Here is a 16352-nt window from a genome sequence, read left to right on the forward strand (position 1 = left end):
GCTACCAGTGAAAGCCAAATCCATGCCAACCGTTGTGTCATCTGAACTTACTGGTTAAGGAGGTAGTTGGTGGAGGTGATGTAGCCATGGGCAGCGTCAGCCAGCAGGAAGACCAGCTGCTCTGGGAGGCTCAGGCCGGTGCGCTTCCCAGAACTCCAGTCCTCCCAGGACGCCTCGCCCTGAAACATTCCGTAAACACCTTCACCCCTAAGGCAACAACAGCACAGATGAACACAGATTACTGATAACAGACTGTATTGAAATTCTTTAGTGATTCCCTTCTACCAGCCATTAAGAATAATTTTCCCTTACATTTCAGAGGTGTCTGAAGAATCACTGCTGAGCAACAGGCATAATCTTCCCTTGTAGGTCAAACATGAAGATTGTTAAATCTTTTTAGGGGAAACTACTTCTGGTTTACTCAATGAGAACACAATGTTGTTGGAAGTGTTTCATTATATCTTTTGTTTAGCTCCAAGTTTGTCTACCTGACAGCAAAATAACAAGTCTTCACTCACCTGCTGGTAGATGCCTCTCAGCGCACCATCAAGGCTCTTGAAGGCACTGAACTGGTTGAGGTAGTCATGTACAGGCTCAATGCTGTCCCTCACCAGCCCTGGAAGGTGGCTCACCTTCTCCCGCAGGTCAACACTCAGGCTCTCCACCTAAGAGTTGATGAAATGGATAAAAGGCTTTAACAAGGGGGAGAGCAATAAGAGTATGGGACAAAGAGAGTGTGTAAGAATTCCTCAGACTAAGGGGCATTCTTACAGTCGTTTCCGAATGTTCGGAAGACGGTCCCTAACACGTTCGGGTGGCTTCTACAGTAGTAGTAGTATAGTAGTAGTAGTAGTAGTAGTAGTAGTAGTAGTAGTAGTAGTAGTACTAGAACCACTACTACTACTACTACTACTACTACTGTAGAAGCCACCCGAACGTGTTACGGACCGTCTTCCGCACATTCGGAGACGACTGTATGAATGGCCCTAAGAGGACTTTCAAAGAACCTATGGAATTAAATGATTTTTTATTTTTTTATTTTTTTTATCTATCCTATATAATGGTCTAAACGTCAAGCCCATGTGAAAGTTGACCCCCAATGCTATGAAGAGTATATTTAACTCCTTGGAAAAGCAGCATACTATATATGTAGAAGTTGACCCTTAACTAATAAATTCACTTTGTTTAAAAATTTTACTCACCCCAGCACATGAGGCGCTCTTTGTGCAGGAGTAGCAGTTTTTTACCTATGCCTTGACCAGTCTACTTTACCCTATAAGAGTCAAGCATCATCTAGGGCAGGGGTTCCCAACGTGGGGTACATGTACCCCCAGTGGTACATGTACATACATGGTGTTGTAATCTGCATTCATACTGCACAATGTCGTATTTTTTTCAATTTTCTCATTTTAATAAGCAAAACTGTTATTTAAATTATATCATTATTATCATTACAAAATAATATCAAAATATTACAATTTCATCATTTTTTTCCTAAATTTTTAGGGGTACATGGGAACCTATAAAAATGCCCAAGAGGTACAGAGGAACAAAAAGGTTGGGAAGCCCTCATCTAGTGGATGTAACCTACCAGTGGGAAGAGTCCCTCCACAGACACTCGGTCAGCCAGGCGGCTGAGGGTGTCCCAAGCCTGGCTGAAGGACTCGCTGAGCGGGGGACTCCAGGAGCTCAGAGCTTGAGGGAGACTCTGGCTTGCCTTAGCCATGCTTGCTGTAACATCAAGATCAAGATCACATTACTCAATCCCACACAACAAAAATGAAAACAGAAAATGTGAAAATGTATTGTAACAGCATCAGTAAACAGCCAAGATCCCTTCTGCTGCAAGACCTTGCCACTGGTGAAGACACAAGGGAAGCCCTGCTGCTGTGGCCGTCTGTTTGGGCTGGCCGCTAATATGAACACGTCTCCAACATGAATGACAGCACAAGATTAAATGTAAACAAATACATTCAGATTGCACCAAATTTTTCTTCACAAACATTGTATCATGATGATGGAATGAACTCCCGCCTTCAGTGTTTCAGTGTGGCATTCCAGCTTGAGCACCATATCCTTCACCTTAACATTCAACAAGGCTACCGGCACAACGGGCCAAACATTAAAAAATAAAGAAAAGAAATAGTCTTATTGACCATTAAGCCATTTGTTTTGTTATATCCCTCAGTTTCAAGGACAGACCACCTAGTCTGGACCACAGGGTCTGTGTGGTCTGAATATCTATGTAAATCAGATGTGCATGGATGTAAGCACAAAATGTAAGCCTTGAGCAGCTCCCCCTCAGCCTTGGCCTGCACGCTCACCTTCAAGGCTGCTCCACACTGCAGACGCTTTCTCCTGCAGCCAAGTTCCTGCTTCCACAAAGAATGCAGAGAACTTTTCGGTCTGAAGGAACTCTGTCAGCACTCTTGTGCCGCCGTCCACGCCCTGGGAAGGCAAGAGTGGATTCATGATGCTACACAGGACAAAGGAGCATCCCCCACACGCAGAAAGGCTCACAACCAGTACCACTCACTGAATTCTAAAGGTTAGGTGTCTAAAAAATAGCAGCATGATGGCTGTTAAAAAAAAGTTGCTTGATCAAAGCAAATAAAACATTCTAAGGAGGAAGCTTTACAATTTACTGACCCAGCCAGGTAAACTTTAGGTAAGGTTACTTCTAAAACTCATAAAAACCTACATACAGCAATTGATGGCAAATATAATCTAGATAAATAATAAAATACATCTCTTACAAGTTTGAGGGCTGACAATACAAAGCAGTGAGCCTGAGAGTTGGCTGAGGCAGTGCAAGGAGACTGTACCTGGGCCAGTGCAGCAAGACTGTTCCCCTTGTCTGTGAGGGCCATCCAGCAGGGTCCTGTGAACTCTGCCAACACTTCGCTGCCATAACTGTGTGCACACAAAGGAAGAATTCACTTGACACTTCTAGTAAAGGAAACACACTCAGGTTAACCCTTTCAATATGGTGACGCAGACGTCGACATCACAGTATGGAAAGGGTTAACCCTTTCCATACAGTGACTCCGACGTTGGTGTCACCATACTGAAAGGGTTAATGCTAAGTTGGCTGGAGAACCTTTGCCTGGAGCTGAAGGGGGAGTACCAGGGCACCTATCCATCCAAAGCTAACCCTTGCTTTTGACCACTCAATCCTATTCACTTTTTTTTTTTTTTATTTTTTTTTACAGCAAAGGAGACAGCTCAAGGGCAACAAAAATAGTGCAGAGAAAAAAAAAGCCCGCTACTCACTGCTCCCATAATAGACAAAAGTAAAGAGTGGCCAAATCAGAGGTCAATTTTGGGTGGAGAGGTGTCTTGATACAGGAAAAGGGTCAGCAGGCTTTTGTTCCCTTGAGCTGCTTCCTTTTCTGTAAAAAAATCCACAACATTCTCAAATACCTGGACTTTATACACTGAAATACCTGGGGGTCAATGAAGCATTACAAGACTAATCCTTACAAATGTCATGGACAAAATTACTAATTGAAGAAGACCCTCTCTTCTGCCCTCTGATATTAAAGGGCTCAAGCTTGCCAGAGATCAACAGATGGCATGCAGTAAGGAGGTGAATACAACATCTGTGGCAAACACCTCAGGGGGAGGCAACACCAAAGGGACAAAAGTAAGCACTGTCCCACACTTCCACAAACACATGAGACAGAAAAGCAGTGTCATCTACATGCATGGCACATGGAGTATGACAGCTGCTTCCTTTCTCTGCTGTCTCTGTCTCTGACCCAGGTCACCCAGGTGGCCACTAAGGATTGGCAGCCCTAGGGACTGGCCAACAAGCCAGGCCATACCCTGCAGCTATGAGCAGGGCCACACCCCGGCCATCACACACCACACACCACCTCAGCTGCCAGGGCCACAGATGCATACAAAACACTGAACTGCATGATTGCTTTTCCACATTTTGGGGGTCTTTTCAGATGATTTAGCTGACCCTATATTTCCTTCCATCTTCCTCCTCCTTATTACATGTTTCCTTTTCTAATTTATCAAATACTACCACCTGCTGACTGTCACCACCTTCTGCACAGAGAATGCCAGCATTACCTCTGGAAGGCCTGAGCCAGCCCCTCAAAGTGTGGCTGGATGGTCTGGAAGGCACTGCTCAGGGCAGCCTCCACTGTCTGTCCCAGCGTGGTGATGTAGCTCTTGGACTCCTCCAGGAAGGTGGTCACACTGGTGCTCACCTGCTCCCTGAGCCTGAAGGGAACAGACAAACAAACAAGTTGCAGGCTGCAAAAAGTCCTCAGAGGGTGGTATGGTTAATTCTTGTATTAGAAAGCTGGCCACCACAGGGATATGAGCTGGTATAGAAATTCTTGTACATCGAGGATATGGAGAGGGTGGAGGCGTACAGTTAGCAAGTTTACAGGAGCAGTTAGCATGAAAACAGCAATACAAAAGCATAGAAAGGAACACTGGCAGGCCTCAGGGGTTAGAATGTCAGCAAGAGGAGGGACATTGATGAGGTAAAAAGCCTTCAAAAGAAGAACAAGCACTGTAAGAGAGGGGCTGAGGTGGCTGCATGATGAGGAGGCAGGGGAGGAAGAGAAGATGCCTGATGTACCTACCAGGTGGCCTGCTGAAGGAGGTCACTCCAGAAAGTTGAAGCAGATTGGCCAAGATTGGCCGAGCTTTGGGACACCCAGTCTCTCACAACTGCTTCCTGGAGAACTGACTGACTTTTCAGAGACTGCCAGGCGTCCCACAGCCACAGCCCGACTACCTTCTGGGCATGCTGGACCCTGTCTTTCAGGTCGGCCAGTTGAGTCAACATCTCTGTGTATCTGACAAGGGAGAAAGGCTTATTTCTCAAAGGTATCACCAGTTTGGCTTCAATTTAAATTTTAGGCTGGGAAGTGAGATGCAAGTATTTATACTACAAAAAGTGCCATTACTATGAAGATATTTATGATACCTATGAAGATATCTGCTGATGATTTATAATGAATGACATAACTGCCTACATACAAACAAATAATCCAAGTACACAAAGACATGTAACTTACATTCTTAGCGCAAAGTCTTTCACTGCCTCCAGGGCAGGCAGCAGGACACTCTCCCACAGAGTTGTGGCAGACTGTAGAATCCCCTGGTAGGAGTCCTCCACATCCTTCAAAAAGTAGTCCCAGTTGCTTGCTTCCCTCTGCCACACTGTGTCAACGGTCTCATTGCTGAACAACACTCCCAGAGCTGCAGGAACCTCTGCTGCTGCCCACTGCTGGAGACCCTGTGTGGCTGCCAGCACATCTCTGCCCCAGATGTCAGCCACCTCAGCGGCCGGAGAAAACAGGTAAGCCCAATCCTGGAGGTCCTCATAGTCCAGGGAGGGGTCAAACTCCATGAAGGCCTGGAGCACGTGAGGCGAGGTGAGTCTGAGGCCGAGGGCTGCTGAGTCTCGGTGCCACTGGCCAAAGGTGAAGTGGTCCAGGGCGGCCCCGGCCTCCACGGGGCTGTGCAGACCCAGCCTGAGCCTGGCCTGCTGCTGCACCTCCTGCTGGCTGCCAAGGCTCAGGTACACGTGCAGCTCCGGCAGCCGCCTCCTGACGGTGGCACCCAGCCTCCAGGCGGCGCCGGGCCCGTCGGAGCTTCCCTCCACCAGGACGGACGCCTCCTCCGGCCGCCCCTCCACCGCCCCCCTCCAGGTGCGGCCCCAGCCCCCCTCCGGGGCCGCGGCGGCCACTGTCACCACGCGCCTGCCGCCCTCGGCCTCCAGGCTGGCCGAGAGGTTGAGGCGCTGCCAGTCCTCCGAGGCCAGGCTGTAGTACTGGAGGTGGCACTGGGCCTCGCTGAGGGAGGCGGACTGCCTCAGCTGGGCCCCCACCAGCAGGCTTAGGTTGGAGGCTGGCTGGGACAGGCTGAGGCTCACGGTCTGCTCCCCGTCCTGCCTCGCTGGCTGGGCCTGCAGCGTGGCCACCACCTTCATCTCGGGGGAGTTGTCGTCAACAAGTTCTGCCACGCCGTGCAGGGAGGAGTTGAGGCTGCGGGTCAGGTTGGCTTGGAGTCTGATGTCCTTGATGTCCGGGTGGGTCAGCACAGCACTGAAGTATTTTGTACCACTTACAAAGAAGAATGTATCATCATCATAGTTCAGCTTGAAGGTTATTGGTGGCATATCCATGTCCATTTTATTCCATGTAAAGTTAGAGATCAAATCCAAGCTAATGGGAGAGGCTGTTGCATCCGTGTGGTAGAGCAACGTTCTGTTGCGCAACAAAAGCTGAAAATCACTTGTGAACGTCCTGCTGAAAAGAGCCGGCTGGCTCAGCAGCAGCGCTCTGTACCCCAGCCTGTCCTGGTTGACAGAGAGCACAAGACTGTTGTTGAAGTGGCAGGAATTCACCGACAAGGTTCCTTCAACACTGGCCGAGTACTCCCCAGCATGACCCAGGAGGGCAAGGTGGCGCCCCCCAAGCAACACCTCCTGGTGGAGCTGTGCCCCATACACCGTCCAGGCTCCCCAGTCTGCGGTCGGGAGCCCAAGTTCAAAGCGGTAGTCATCCCTCGTGGTGCTGCACTCAAGGTTTAGGTGAATATAGCCTGGCAAGGTCTTGGGCGTGACAAGGGTGAGGATCTTGTCGGCGCCCCAGGCGGCGTGCACCGTCACCAGCTCCTCAGTGTTGTCTCCGGCCGTGAAGAAAACCCTGTCACTGAGGTCGCAGAGCACTTCTGCGTGGAGTGAGTGTCGCTCTGCTAGTTCTCTTGGCTCAAATACATATGTGTATCTGGCCCGCGCTCGCTTAGGCAAAGCCCATGAAAAATAGATGGCAGTCTTTCCTCTGTACTCATTCACTCCCACAATGCTCTTTAGGAACATCCCACTGTCCAGGGGTTCAATAAATGATGCCAGAGTCAGGCCAACCTTGCCTGTTCTTGCTTCAATCTCGATGCAGTTGGAAAGATCCATTATGTACTTCACTGAGACAATATCAAATTCTTCGTATGGTAAGTATAAACTGATGGCAAAGTCACTCTCAGTAATATCCTGGTAGTTCAAGTTCATTTCTGCTCCAACTTTGGTCCCAGGGTATTCCAGCAGAGCTTTAGAGTATTCACCGCTCTTGTGCCGAGGAGTGAACAAGGCGAACCTTTCGTAACCCTCAATCGAGGTGACCAAAACAGCACTGATGCTGTACCCAAACACATCGTCCAGCATGCCGTCACCTCTGAATTTGATCGCTTGGCCATTCCCTGAGTATTCTGCCTTCATCGCCGTTTTGTCAAGTTCCTTCCAACGGGCAAAAAGGGACAAACTTTCAAAGCTGATAAACGTGCTTGACAGATTGATACGGAAGTGTTTTCCCTCAAAAAGGTCACTCAACACAGTGAACTTAAGTCTATCGTAGCCCAATTTTGTTTCTATCCTATAAAACTTGTTGCTAGCATGAGACTCTATTAGGAACTCAAAGTCAGGGCCACTGAGCTCAATGTTCTGCAAATCACCCTGTGAGTGTGAGTTGATGACTATGAGTTTGACTGTTTCTGTCAACATATGGGAGTCCAGTGTTCCGGAGAAGTACCTTCCCCAGTCTGCGTTGTAATACCGCACATGAATACTGTTCTCCAGGCCTTCTAACAAGAGGTTTATGGATAAGTCAAAGTCAGTTCTGGCAACATCTTCGTACATTTCCAGAGACAGAGAAAATATGTCCCGACTGTTTCTCCTCAACAGGACATTGGAATTCATGTGTGTTTCCTCACTCTCAAATCGAACCTCAAACTGAACCTCTTCATCAGCTGCTTGGAGTCTGCTGGTGAGAGCCATGGCAGACCAGTTCAGGGGACTGCTCAGCTCTCCGGTGAAGGTTATTTCCCTGGCAGGCAGCTGGGGGGAAGTCAGTTTCAGCTCTATGGCAGAGTTTATGGTATCAATGTAGAGACTGAGAGAGTGCTCCTCCCCCGGTGCCCGCAGAGAAGCCGACGCCACGATGTTCCTCCTCCACTGGGCACTTGTCTGGAGGGAGTAGTTGCCCACCCAGTTTGACGTCAGTTGGAATTTGGCTGTGAAAGTTTGAAGTCTCTCGTTGTAATGGTAATCTCCGTGAGCATGCAATTCTTCATCCCCGAACACTATGCCAACTTCCATCTTTCCCTTGGAGGCTTCAGGAAGTTTATAAGTGATTGCTAATTGTAGGACATCTTGAGGTATGTAAGAAGACCTAAGCTCTGTGCTGATCTCAATTTCTTGAAGACTGAATCTGTCTGGCCACAGCACAGTGAGGGTGTGTTCCCCGGAAGGCTGTGGGAGGGTGAGGGAGGCAGTGAGGGAGGTGTACGTGACCAGCAGCTGACCCTCAACCTCCCACGGACGTGCCTGGAACACAAACTTCTGCGGAAGGAACAGATCAGTCTGAGCGCCGCTGCTGTACAGCAAAGAAAACAACTCAGTGTCATCTCCTTTCACCACAATCTGCAGCCCCAAGGCATCCAGCGGGCTTCTTATAACAACCCTGTACGTTGGCGTGTCACTGCCTTCAATCTTGGACGTTAACAGAACTTGGTCTTCCTCTACAGCACCAGTGCTCCGTATCTTATAGAGGAGCGACTCTTTGCCAAAATGCTTCACCAAGACACTGAGGGTAAAGTCCACCTCAAAAGGATCTGTGTCTAGTCCAAGGGCACTCTCTATCTCCACTGACTCCAAGCCAAGGTCCGGAGCCTCCAGCTTCATGGCAGCCTCAGCCCCTGCCCCGGAGCCCCCCACACGCAGGTCCAGGCTGTACTTCATGAACCTTGCCATGAGAGAGAGTCCTTCATCAAACTGAACATCTACAGACATTAACTCTTCATCAAAAACAACCTTGAGTGTAAAGCTGAGTGGACTGGTCTGAGGCTCAGCGTTGTAGCTGAGAGATGCTGTCAGTGGCTCAGGCGTCCCTGCAATGCTGAAGGTAAGGCTGGCTTCAGCCTTCAGCCAGGCTCTCTCTGACTTCATGGACAGCCTGAAGTTGTTAAGCAGAGGAAAGTTAGCTGTAAACTCTCCTCCATCTCCGGAAAAAACACCCTCAACTGAATTCACAGTCTCATTTATTATGAAGATGAATGACACCTTATTCCCACCATACTTGAGTGATGATTCAAGGAATTTAAAACCTTCATATGGAGTCTGTACTTGAAGCAAAATCTTCATGTTTTCATCTCCCTGGGTATACTCAAGCTTGGCCAGGCCCACCGTGAGCAGGTTCTTGCTGTAGGTGGCAGAGAATTTGAAGTTTGTGGAGAGGAGGACAAAAGTGACCTCCACTTTGTGGTCATCTAGCCGCAGGGCGCTGGACAGGGTCAGCTCCTCACTTTCAGTCCTCAGCGAGGCCATGAAGGTGCCTGAGGTCAGAGGTTCCCAAGGGGTCCGGAAACTTATTTCCAGCTGCCACCTCCTGGCCTCAAGATCTATGCTCACCCTTTGATCCTTGGCCCATGACAATGCAAACTGTGCCCTCACCTCTTCATCACCAGCATCCACAGCCAGGGAAAGGGATATCTTCTCTAAATTCTCAATGGGAGTCTCAAGTAAACAAGTTATTGAAAATGGAGTAAACTGATACTCCCAAACTGCCTTCCAGGTGTCAGCGTTGTGTTGTGCCGTGAGCTGCACCTGGCCCGGCTCAAACCTGAAGGAGGTGGACAGCTTCTCCAGCGACGGGAAGGAGGTCGTCAGTGTGCACTCCACGTCCACATCGGCCCGGGTCAGCTTGGCGATGGCAGTCACCTCAACTCTCTCGGACCACTCCACGAACGCAGTGCAGTTGAATCCAATCAGTCCCTTATGGAAAAATTCTCCATGGAAGCCGGTGTGAAGGCGCGGGAGGCTCTCCAGTGGCGTCTCCACCTTGAGGTCAATCTTGGCCATCTCACCATTGCGCTGACCGCTCACGATCACCTGAACCTTTTCTCCCCAATCAAGCATGATCTGGGCGAGCTCCGTGGCAGCTATCATCCTCCCACGGATGAAATCTGTGAGGTCGTATTCAGCCTGCAGGATGACGGGGTCATTGGGTCGGTCTGAAGACTCAAAACGAACACTGAAACTGGACTGGAGGCTCCTGAAGGTGGCTTGTCCAGTCATGAGGTAAGTCTTGTCTCCCATGGTGGCCCGCACAGTGATTTTGTTCCCCGAGTATGCAATCTTGAGGGTGGAGGGAGGCAGGAGGGAGGAGGTGAGGCTCAGGTCCACTTGATGGTTGCGTTTCTTGGTGTAACTTGCCTCCAGGGTGATGGGCTCAACGCCAAAGCCAGTAAACGTCATGGTTAACAGCTGCTTTATGCCCTTTGAGACGTGTTCAGTGGTCAGGGTGAAGGAATAGTGATCTGTCCAGAAAAAGTGTACCCTTGTCTTGCTGTAAGTGATGCTGACTACGAACAATTCTTGAGAGTCGTACATGGACTTGAGGCTCAGCTGGTAGGAGTCAAAGTACAGGACAGCAGAGAACTTCTTGTACCCGGGAAGCTGGCCCAAGGCTGACCCACTGTACCCGTCCCCGCTCGGCCCCACGTCCAGGTCCAGTGAGCCGCGGTTGCCCAGAATTTCAAAGGTTCCTTGGAATTTCAACAATAGTTTCCCGCCCTTAGTGTCGAGGAAGGACTTCATCAGCACGCCGTTGTTGTTCAGCTTTGCAGCGATGGACGCATCAAAGTTGTTGCTGCCGGACGCCTTGTAGGACAAGTTGACAATAAACTGAGACAGCTCCTCCAGGGAAGATGTTACGTGACACTCAAACTCAGCGGACGACCTGGTGTTCTTTAACGAAATCCTAATTTTTCCAGAATGTTCTCCCAAGATGAAGAATCCTTTTAAATTGACTGCATTTTGAACAAGCGACCAGCTGAACTGAAGCTTGCCTGGCTGCAGGAAGGGGGAGGTCAGGGACATCTGCATGGAGCCAACCCTCCAGTCAGGGGAAAAGTCAAACTTGTGCTCCAGAGTGGAGTCCTCCACCTTCATGACAACACTCATACTGAAGGCATTCTCAAAGTTGTAGTCAAGACTGACATCAAAGGTTGAAATACCTCTGACGGGGATGTTTCCAGTGAGTGTGAGTGAGGCCGAGTTCCTCCCAAAGGAAGTGTCCAGCTGCATCTTGAAGGTGTCAAGGCCGTGCTGGTAGTAGAGCAGCAGCTTGGGCATGGAGGTCTGGTACTCAGCGTGCAGGTGGTGAGGGAGGGTGAAGGGGGACTCCAGCAGCATGGTCAGGCGCATGTTTTGCCACGGCTGATAAGCTCCTTCGCTCAGGGTGTCCAGGGTGGCACTGACGGACAACACCTCCTGGTGCTTCACCTCCAGGTTCGCCCTACAGAAGTACTCCCAGTTCCTCTGACCCATATCCCAGGTGCCGTCGATGGTTTCGTAGCCCGGGAGGTTTGATCTCACTTCCAAGGTTCCTGCAGAGGCTGCGTGTTGTGTTCCCTTCAGGGCCAGCGTTGTGTTCAGATTCCACTGGTCAAACTGACCTTGCAGCACCAGAGAGTCCGTGAAGTCATAGATGAGGCTGTAGTCCTTGTGCTGTTCACTGTCCTTCAGAGTGAGTCCGACGCCCCCGGTCCTGAGGTAGTCCCCTGAGTGGAGGCGCACCTCCACCTCCACCTCCGGGAAGACACACGCCAGCCTGGTTTCAAGTTTTTCAGAGGCCACCAAGGGAATAGTCGTGTCCAGATGAAACTCTCCGAGGTCACACAGAGTCAGGTCAGCAGTTCCAGCGGCGACAATTTTATCACCTGTGTTAGTCCAAGAGAGTTCTGCCCCAAGCTGGCCATTAGGGCTGTAGAACATGGCAGAGACCAAGCTGTCATGGTGATACTTCAGCAGCAGAGTGAGGGGGCTTCCCTCTAGTTCAGGGCCATCCAGTACAACCTCTATTTGATACTTGAAAGAAGGGTAATCGTTGAATCTGAGGGTGTAGACATACTCACCTCCTGAATCTGTCTCATTAAAGACCAACTGGTACAAAGAGCTGTCAGGGTCATGCTTGGCTTCCACTGTATTGACCTCGCCCTGAGATTCCAAACTTAACCTGATTAGGTATTTGCCTGATGAATATTGCTTTGGCTGAACAGAGTACAAGTTGATGTGTTCATAACCCTCAAATGGCAAGGAAACATTAAGGTTGGCCTCAGTCCCCTTCTCTGTGGTGTTTCTCAGCCCAGTCAGCCGGTACTCATACTCCCCTTGGGCAAGCGTGGCCTCCAGCTTTTCCACGTTGTCCTCGGTGGTCTGACTCACCTTCAAACTATACTTGTCAAAGCTATGGAGGCCAGAAGTCATGTCAGCCTCGATCTTGTAAAAACCTTTGTCTTTCAGAACTCTTATCTCTCCATCTGCATCTCCTTTAGGTGTCAAAATCTTGAAGGTCATGTCTTCCAACTCCTCGGAGAAACTATAAGATGTGGATACGTTTAGGTAAGAAAATATTGTATTTGAAGAGAAACTCATTTCAACATTTCCTTCCTCGCTCCCCAACGTGGATTGCCCAGCCATGTTTGCAGTCAGTTCCTGGCCAAAGAGGGAGTTGGCAAGGGTGACGTTGAGCTTCAGAGGCTGGTCCTGGTAGTCATAGTTTGCTTTGAGGAGGAGAGACTGATCCTCTGACAGCTTGAAGGTTAGCTCTGCCTTGGAGGGTGAGAGAAGAGTCTCAAAGGTGAAGTAAGTCTCATTTGAGGGAGGACTGTAGGCAAGCAGCTTCAGGTTATACTGTTCCTGCACCTGGTAGGCCACTTCCAAGCCAAAGCTGTGTTGGGGATAAGCCTCAGTCTCAATTTTGAGTTCACCTCTTTTACTTGATAGATTTCCTGTGGTGTTAAACTTGAAGAGGGATCCGTATTCCACGGCACTTAATTCACATGAAATACCAATAGGGTTTTTAGTAATGTTGTACTGGACATGGAAGTCAAACAAGGAGTCCCCACCACAAGGTATGTCCAAGTTGATGTTAAGAGAACCATGAAGGAAGACTCTGCCGAGGTTTGTTGTCAGATTCCAGCAGAACTGTGGTGCTTCAATGACAGTTTCAACAGCATACTCTTCACCTGCTTTAGTTCTGACGGTCACATTGAAGGACTCCAGGAGTGAGAACGGTGTCTTCAACTTGAGGTAGGATTCTGGGACACTGAACTTGACACTTCCCTGAATCCAGTCACTCACTTGATTTAAGTCAATTTTCATACTGAAGGAGAAGCCACTCTGATCAAAGGAACACTCCACCGTCACCTCGGACTCGAATGCTTGAACGATACTGTTGTCCACTTTTACGTCCAGGCGGAAGGACTTCCCTGGCTCTGGGGTGCTCAGCCGGAAGTTGCCGAGAAACTGGTCGTCGTTCACTTTGAGCGTCGCTATGACGGCCAAGTCTCGCTTCTCCTGGATGATTACCTTGCCCGTGATTTTGGAAATGGCAGGAATGTCAGACTTCATATTGAGGGTGACAAGCTGTTTTGTTTTCTTTATAATCCAGTTAATATTTCCCTCAACTATCTGCCACTTGGAATCGTCATCGTTCACCTTGTGAGCATCCATGGTGAGCGTCTTGGTGGAGAGCCGCAGGGATAACTCGTACTTGCCGTAAGCAGCAAGACTGAGGAAGCCTTTCAGCGTCCTGAAGCGAGGGTTGTAGATGACAGCCAGGGACCACGGGGGCCCAGTGTGGTCAGGGTGGAGGATAACTCTCATCTCGTAGGCAGAGCCACTCTTGGCACTCACCACCACGTTCATGTCCTTCAGGTCAAATGTTTGGTTGCCGTGCAGAAGGTGATATCCTGCACCAAATTCAAAACTTAGCCCCTGACTGACCTCAAGGGAACTGTTGAAGTCACTCCTGATGTCCCACTCCCCTCCATACACTGAGGTCCCTACAACAGCCTTCCAGTTGAGGTCACTGAGAAAGCTGAGGTCAAGATCTAACTTTCCCCCATACTCCTTTGAGGTCAACAGGTCGGACTCCAGCTCCAGCCTTCCCTGGAGGGCATACTTCTTGAGCTTGGAGAGGTCCGCTGTCACCACTATTGTGCCGTGACTTTCATGGTCTGTGTCGGCCAATAATTTGAGTGTGAGTGTGGCATCAAGCTTTGGATGGATGGATTCAACAACAGTATTGAAGAGGATTAACTTCTCACCATCTCCAAGAAGAGAAAAGTTAAGAGTAAACAGAACATCATCTCCAAGCTCATAAGTCAGTTCAGAAAGATAGTTTACATCAGTGTTCTTAAACTCAACTTCCAGAATCTTGCCACTTTTCACTGATGAGTTAACAGACAGAGAGTTCTCATTCCAGTGACCTTCCAAAGTTCCATTGAGGTGGCGGTCTAGCGTTGCTACACTCTTGAAGTCCACGTCCAGTTGCTTTAATGTTGAGGTGGCATTGAAGGAATAAGCCACAAAGTCCTGCCCGTACCAGCTCACCTCCATTTCCAGGTGACTGCCAAGCTGCACGTGGACATCAGAGCCATAAACCACGTCTCCAAAAATAAGATTTCCAGAACTAAAGTCATGCTGCAGTTTCAGATTAAGTTCATCCATGAAAACAGCCATCACCTCGAGTTCTATGTTGGAGCGGGTGTAAGACGGCCAGCCGTCAAACACTACCTGGCCTGAGAAGAGAGACTGGTCCTTGTGAAGGGCATCTAATTTGAAGCTTGTTGTCATGTTCACTTCTTGCACCACAAAGGTGGCACTAACACTGTCACTCCAGGGAGACTCAAACTCCAGGGAGGAGTTCATGGCTGGCCAAGCCACAAAAGTGTTTGTTATGAGGCTGACACCACCAGTGGTGGCACCAATGTCCCTCAGAGAGACCTTCAAGGAGTCCTGCCAGCCCCCGTCAGCCAGCTGGAGGCTCAGCTGGTGCTCCAGGCCAATGTTGTAGTCATCAAACGTGCCAGTAATTTGTGTCTTGTGTGTTGAGGACTCTTCCAGGTGGGACAGTGACAGGTCCAAGCTGTGGTCAAAGAAGTTGAAGAGTGAAAGGCTTCCTTCAGCCTTGGTTGGGACGAGGTATTGGTTCCACCTAGTGTTTGCGTTGTAGGTGACGGTGAAGGTGTTGATGGAGCCGTCCAGCTGCTGCCTCCAGCTGTTCTGGCTCTGGTTGTGCACCATCTGCATTGTGATCTGGAGTTCAGGGTGGGTGAGGTAGAAGCTGGCCTTGATGTCTTCAGGAGATGAGTATTCACTGCTGAACTCAGTGCTCCAGGAGGATATGTAGTCTCCCTCATTTTGGAAGTCAACATTGATATTGATGCCTCCCAGGGTGTGGTCGTAAGTCATGTTGACGGCAAGTGGCTCGATCCACGAGGCCTCCACCTTGCCAAGGCCGTGGAGTAAGTGTCTCTTCCAAGAAAACTCTTTCTTACCTTGATATATTACAGACAAGCTCTCCCCAAACTCTGTCTGCATCTCTAGGTTCACCTCGTCCTCCGTCACATTGTACAGACCGTGGAAATGGAAGGGATTGGGCATCACCGGTGCCTGAAGGCCAAGCTCTGTGTCCAGGAACTGTCTGTGGCTGGAGTGGTCCAGGGAGGTGTTGAGTACCAGCTCCCAAGGCTTGCTGGCCTGCGTCAGCGCCAGGCTGGCCAGACTGAAGTACTCCTGCTCCCGCTGGCTGTGCTGCAGGTGGAGGCGGGAGGAACACTCCTCTCCGCCCTCGTACTCCACCTTGAGCAGCAGGTTGGATGGATCACTCAGCCGGGCTTCGCCAAGAATCTAGAAAAAAATTATTTTAGTGATGAGTATAAGGATCTAGTAAAAAAATTAAGTATTGAATACATGAATCTGGAGAAATATGAGTTTGTTTTCAGTAATGAGCAGAAAATTTTAGTGAAAAACAATATCTCTTTACTGCTGGGTATAATAATTTTTCAAAACCTAGTTATCTTTTTTGTACTGAGTAAAATAATTTAAAAAAAGTGTCTTTGTAATGCTGAGTATTGTTGAAGCAACCCTGCCCAGGGAAATAATCATTACTGGAGACTGACTGTCCCCCACACACCAGACGGACATACACATTACATGCCCCAAAACATGGACTGTACCTTAAATTCATCAAGCTCAATCCCAGCAGAGTAGAGGCTGTCTGCACCCCCGGACTTGTGGAAATCAAATCCAAACTTCTGGAAGTGAGTGAGTGGCGTGGTGAGGGTGAAGTTGACACCAGACGGCTCTGTGTTCCGGCTGCCTCCCAGGCTCACCACCAGCTGGCTCTCCACCACACTGCCCTCGTGGCTTCCAGAAACCTCAAACAAACAGAGAGGAAGAGCCTGAGGTGTTTCATCACAAAATACTTCTCCTTTTCACTTTCTCCTTAAGACAATGTTGCTGTAAATATTTAATTTCC

The 16352-nt window shown here is 49.3% G+C and overlaps 1 protein-coding gene across 1 annotated transcript in view; it reads right to left on the reverse strand.

Moving 5' to 3' along the window:
• Positions 1-16251, reverse strand: part of LOC127007961 (uncharacterized) — a gene marked incomplete at its 5' end in the record, with an annotated part of 24493 nt that extends 8242 nt beyond the window's left edge. The window contains 9 exon segments of the mRNA XM_050879508.1: positions 52-179; positions 519-665; positions 1592-1731; positions 2325-2448; positions 2826-2913; positions 4084-4236; positions 4608-4823; positions 5046-15721; positions 16051-16251. Of these exon segments, the coding sequence (XP_050735465.1) occupies positions 52-179; positions 519-665; positions 1592-1731; positions 2325-2448; positions 2826-2913; positions 4084-4236; positions 4608-4823; positions 5046-15721; positions 16051-16251 (11873 nt within the window).
• Positions 16252-16352: the final 101 nt, after the last annotated feature.

The sequence above is a fragment of the Eriocheir sinensis genome, chromosome 36 (assembly GCF_024679095.1).
Source record: "Eriocheir sinensis breed Jianghai 21 chromosome 36, ASM2467909v1, whole genome shotgun sequence".
NCBI classification, from domain to species: Eukaryota; Metazoa; Arthropoda; class Malacostraca; order Decapoda; family Varunidae; genus Eriocheir; species Eriocheir sinensis.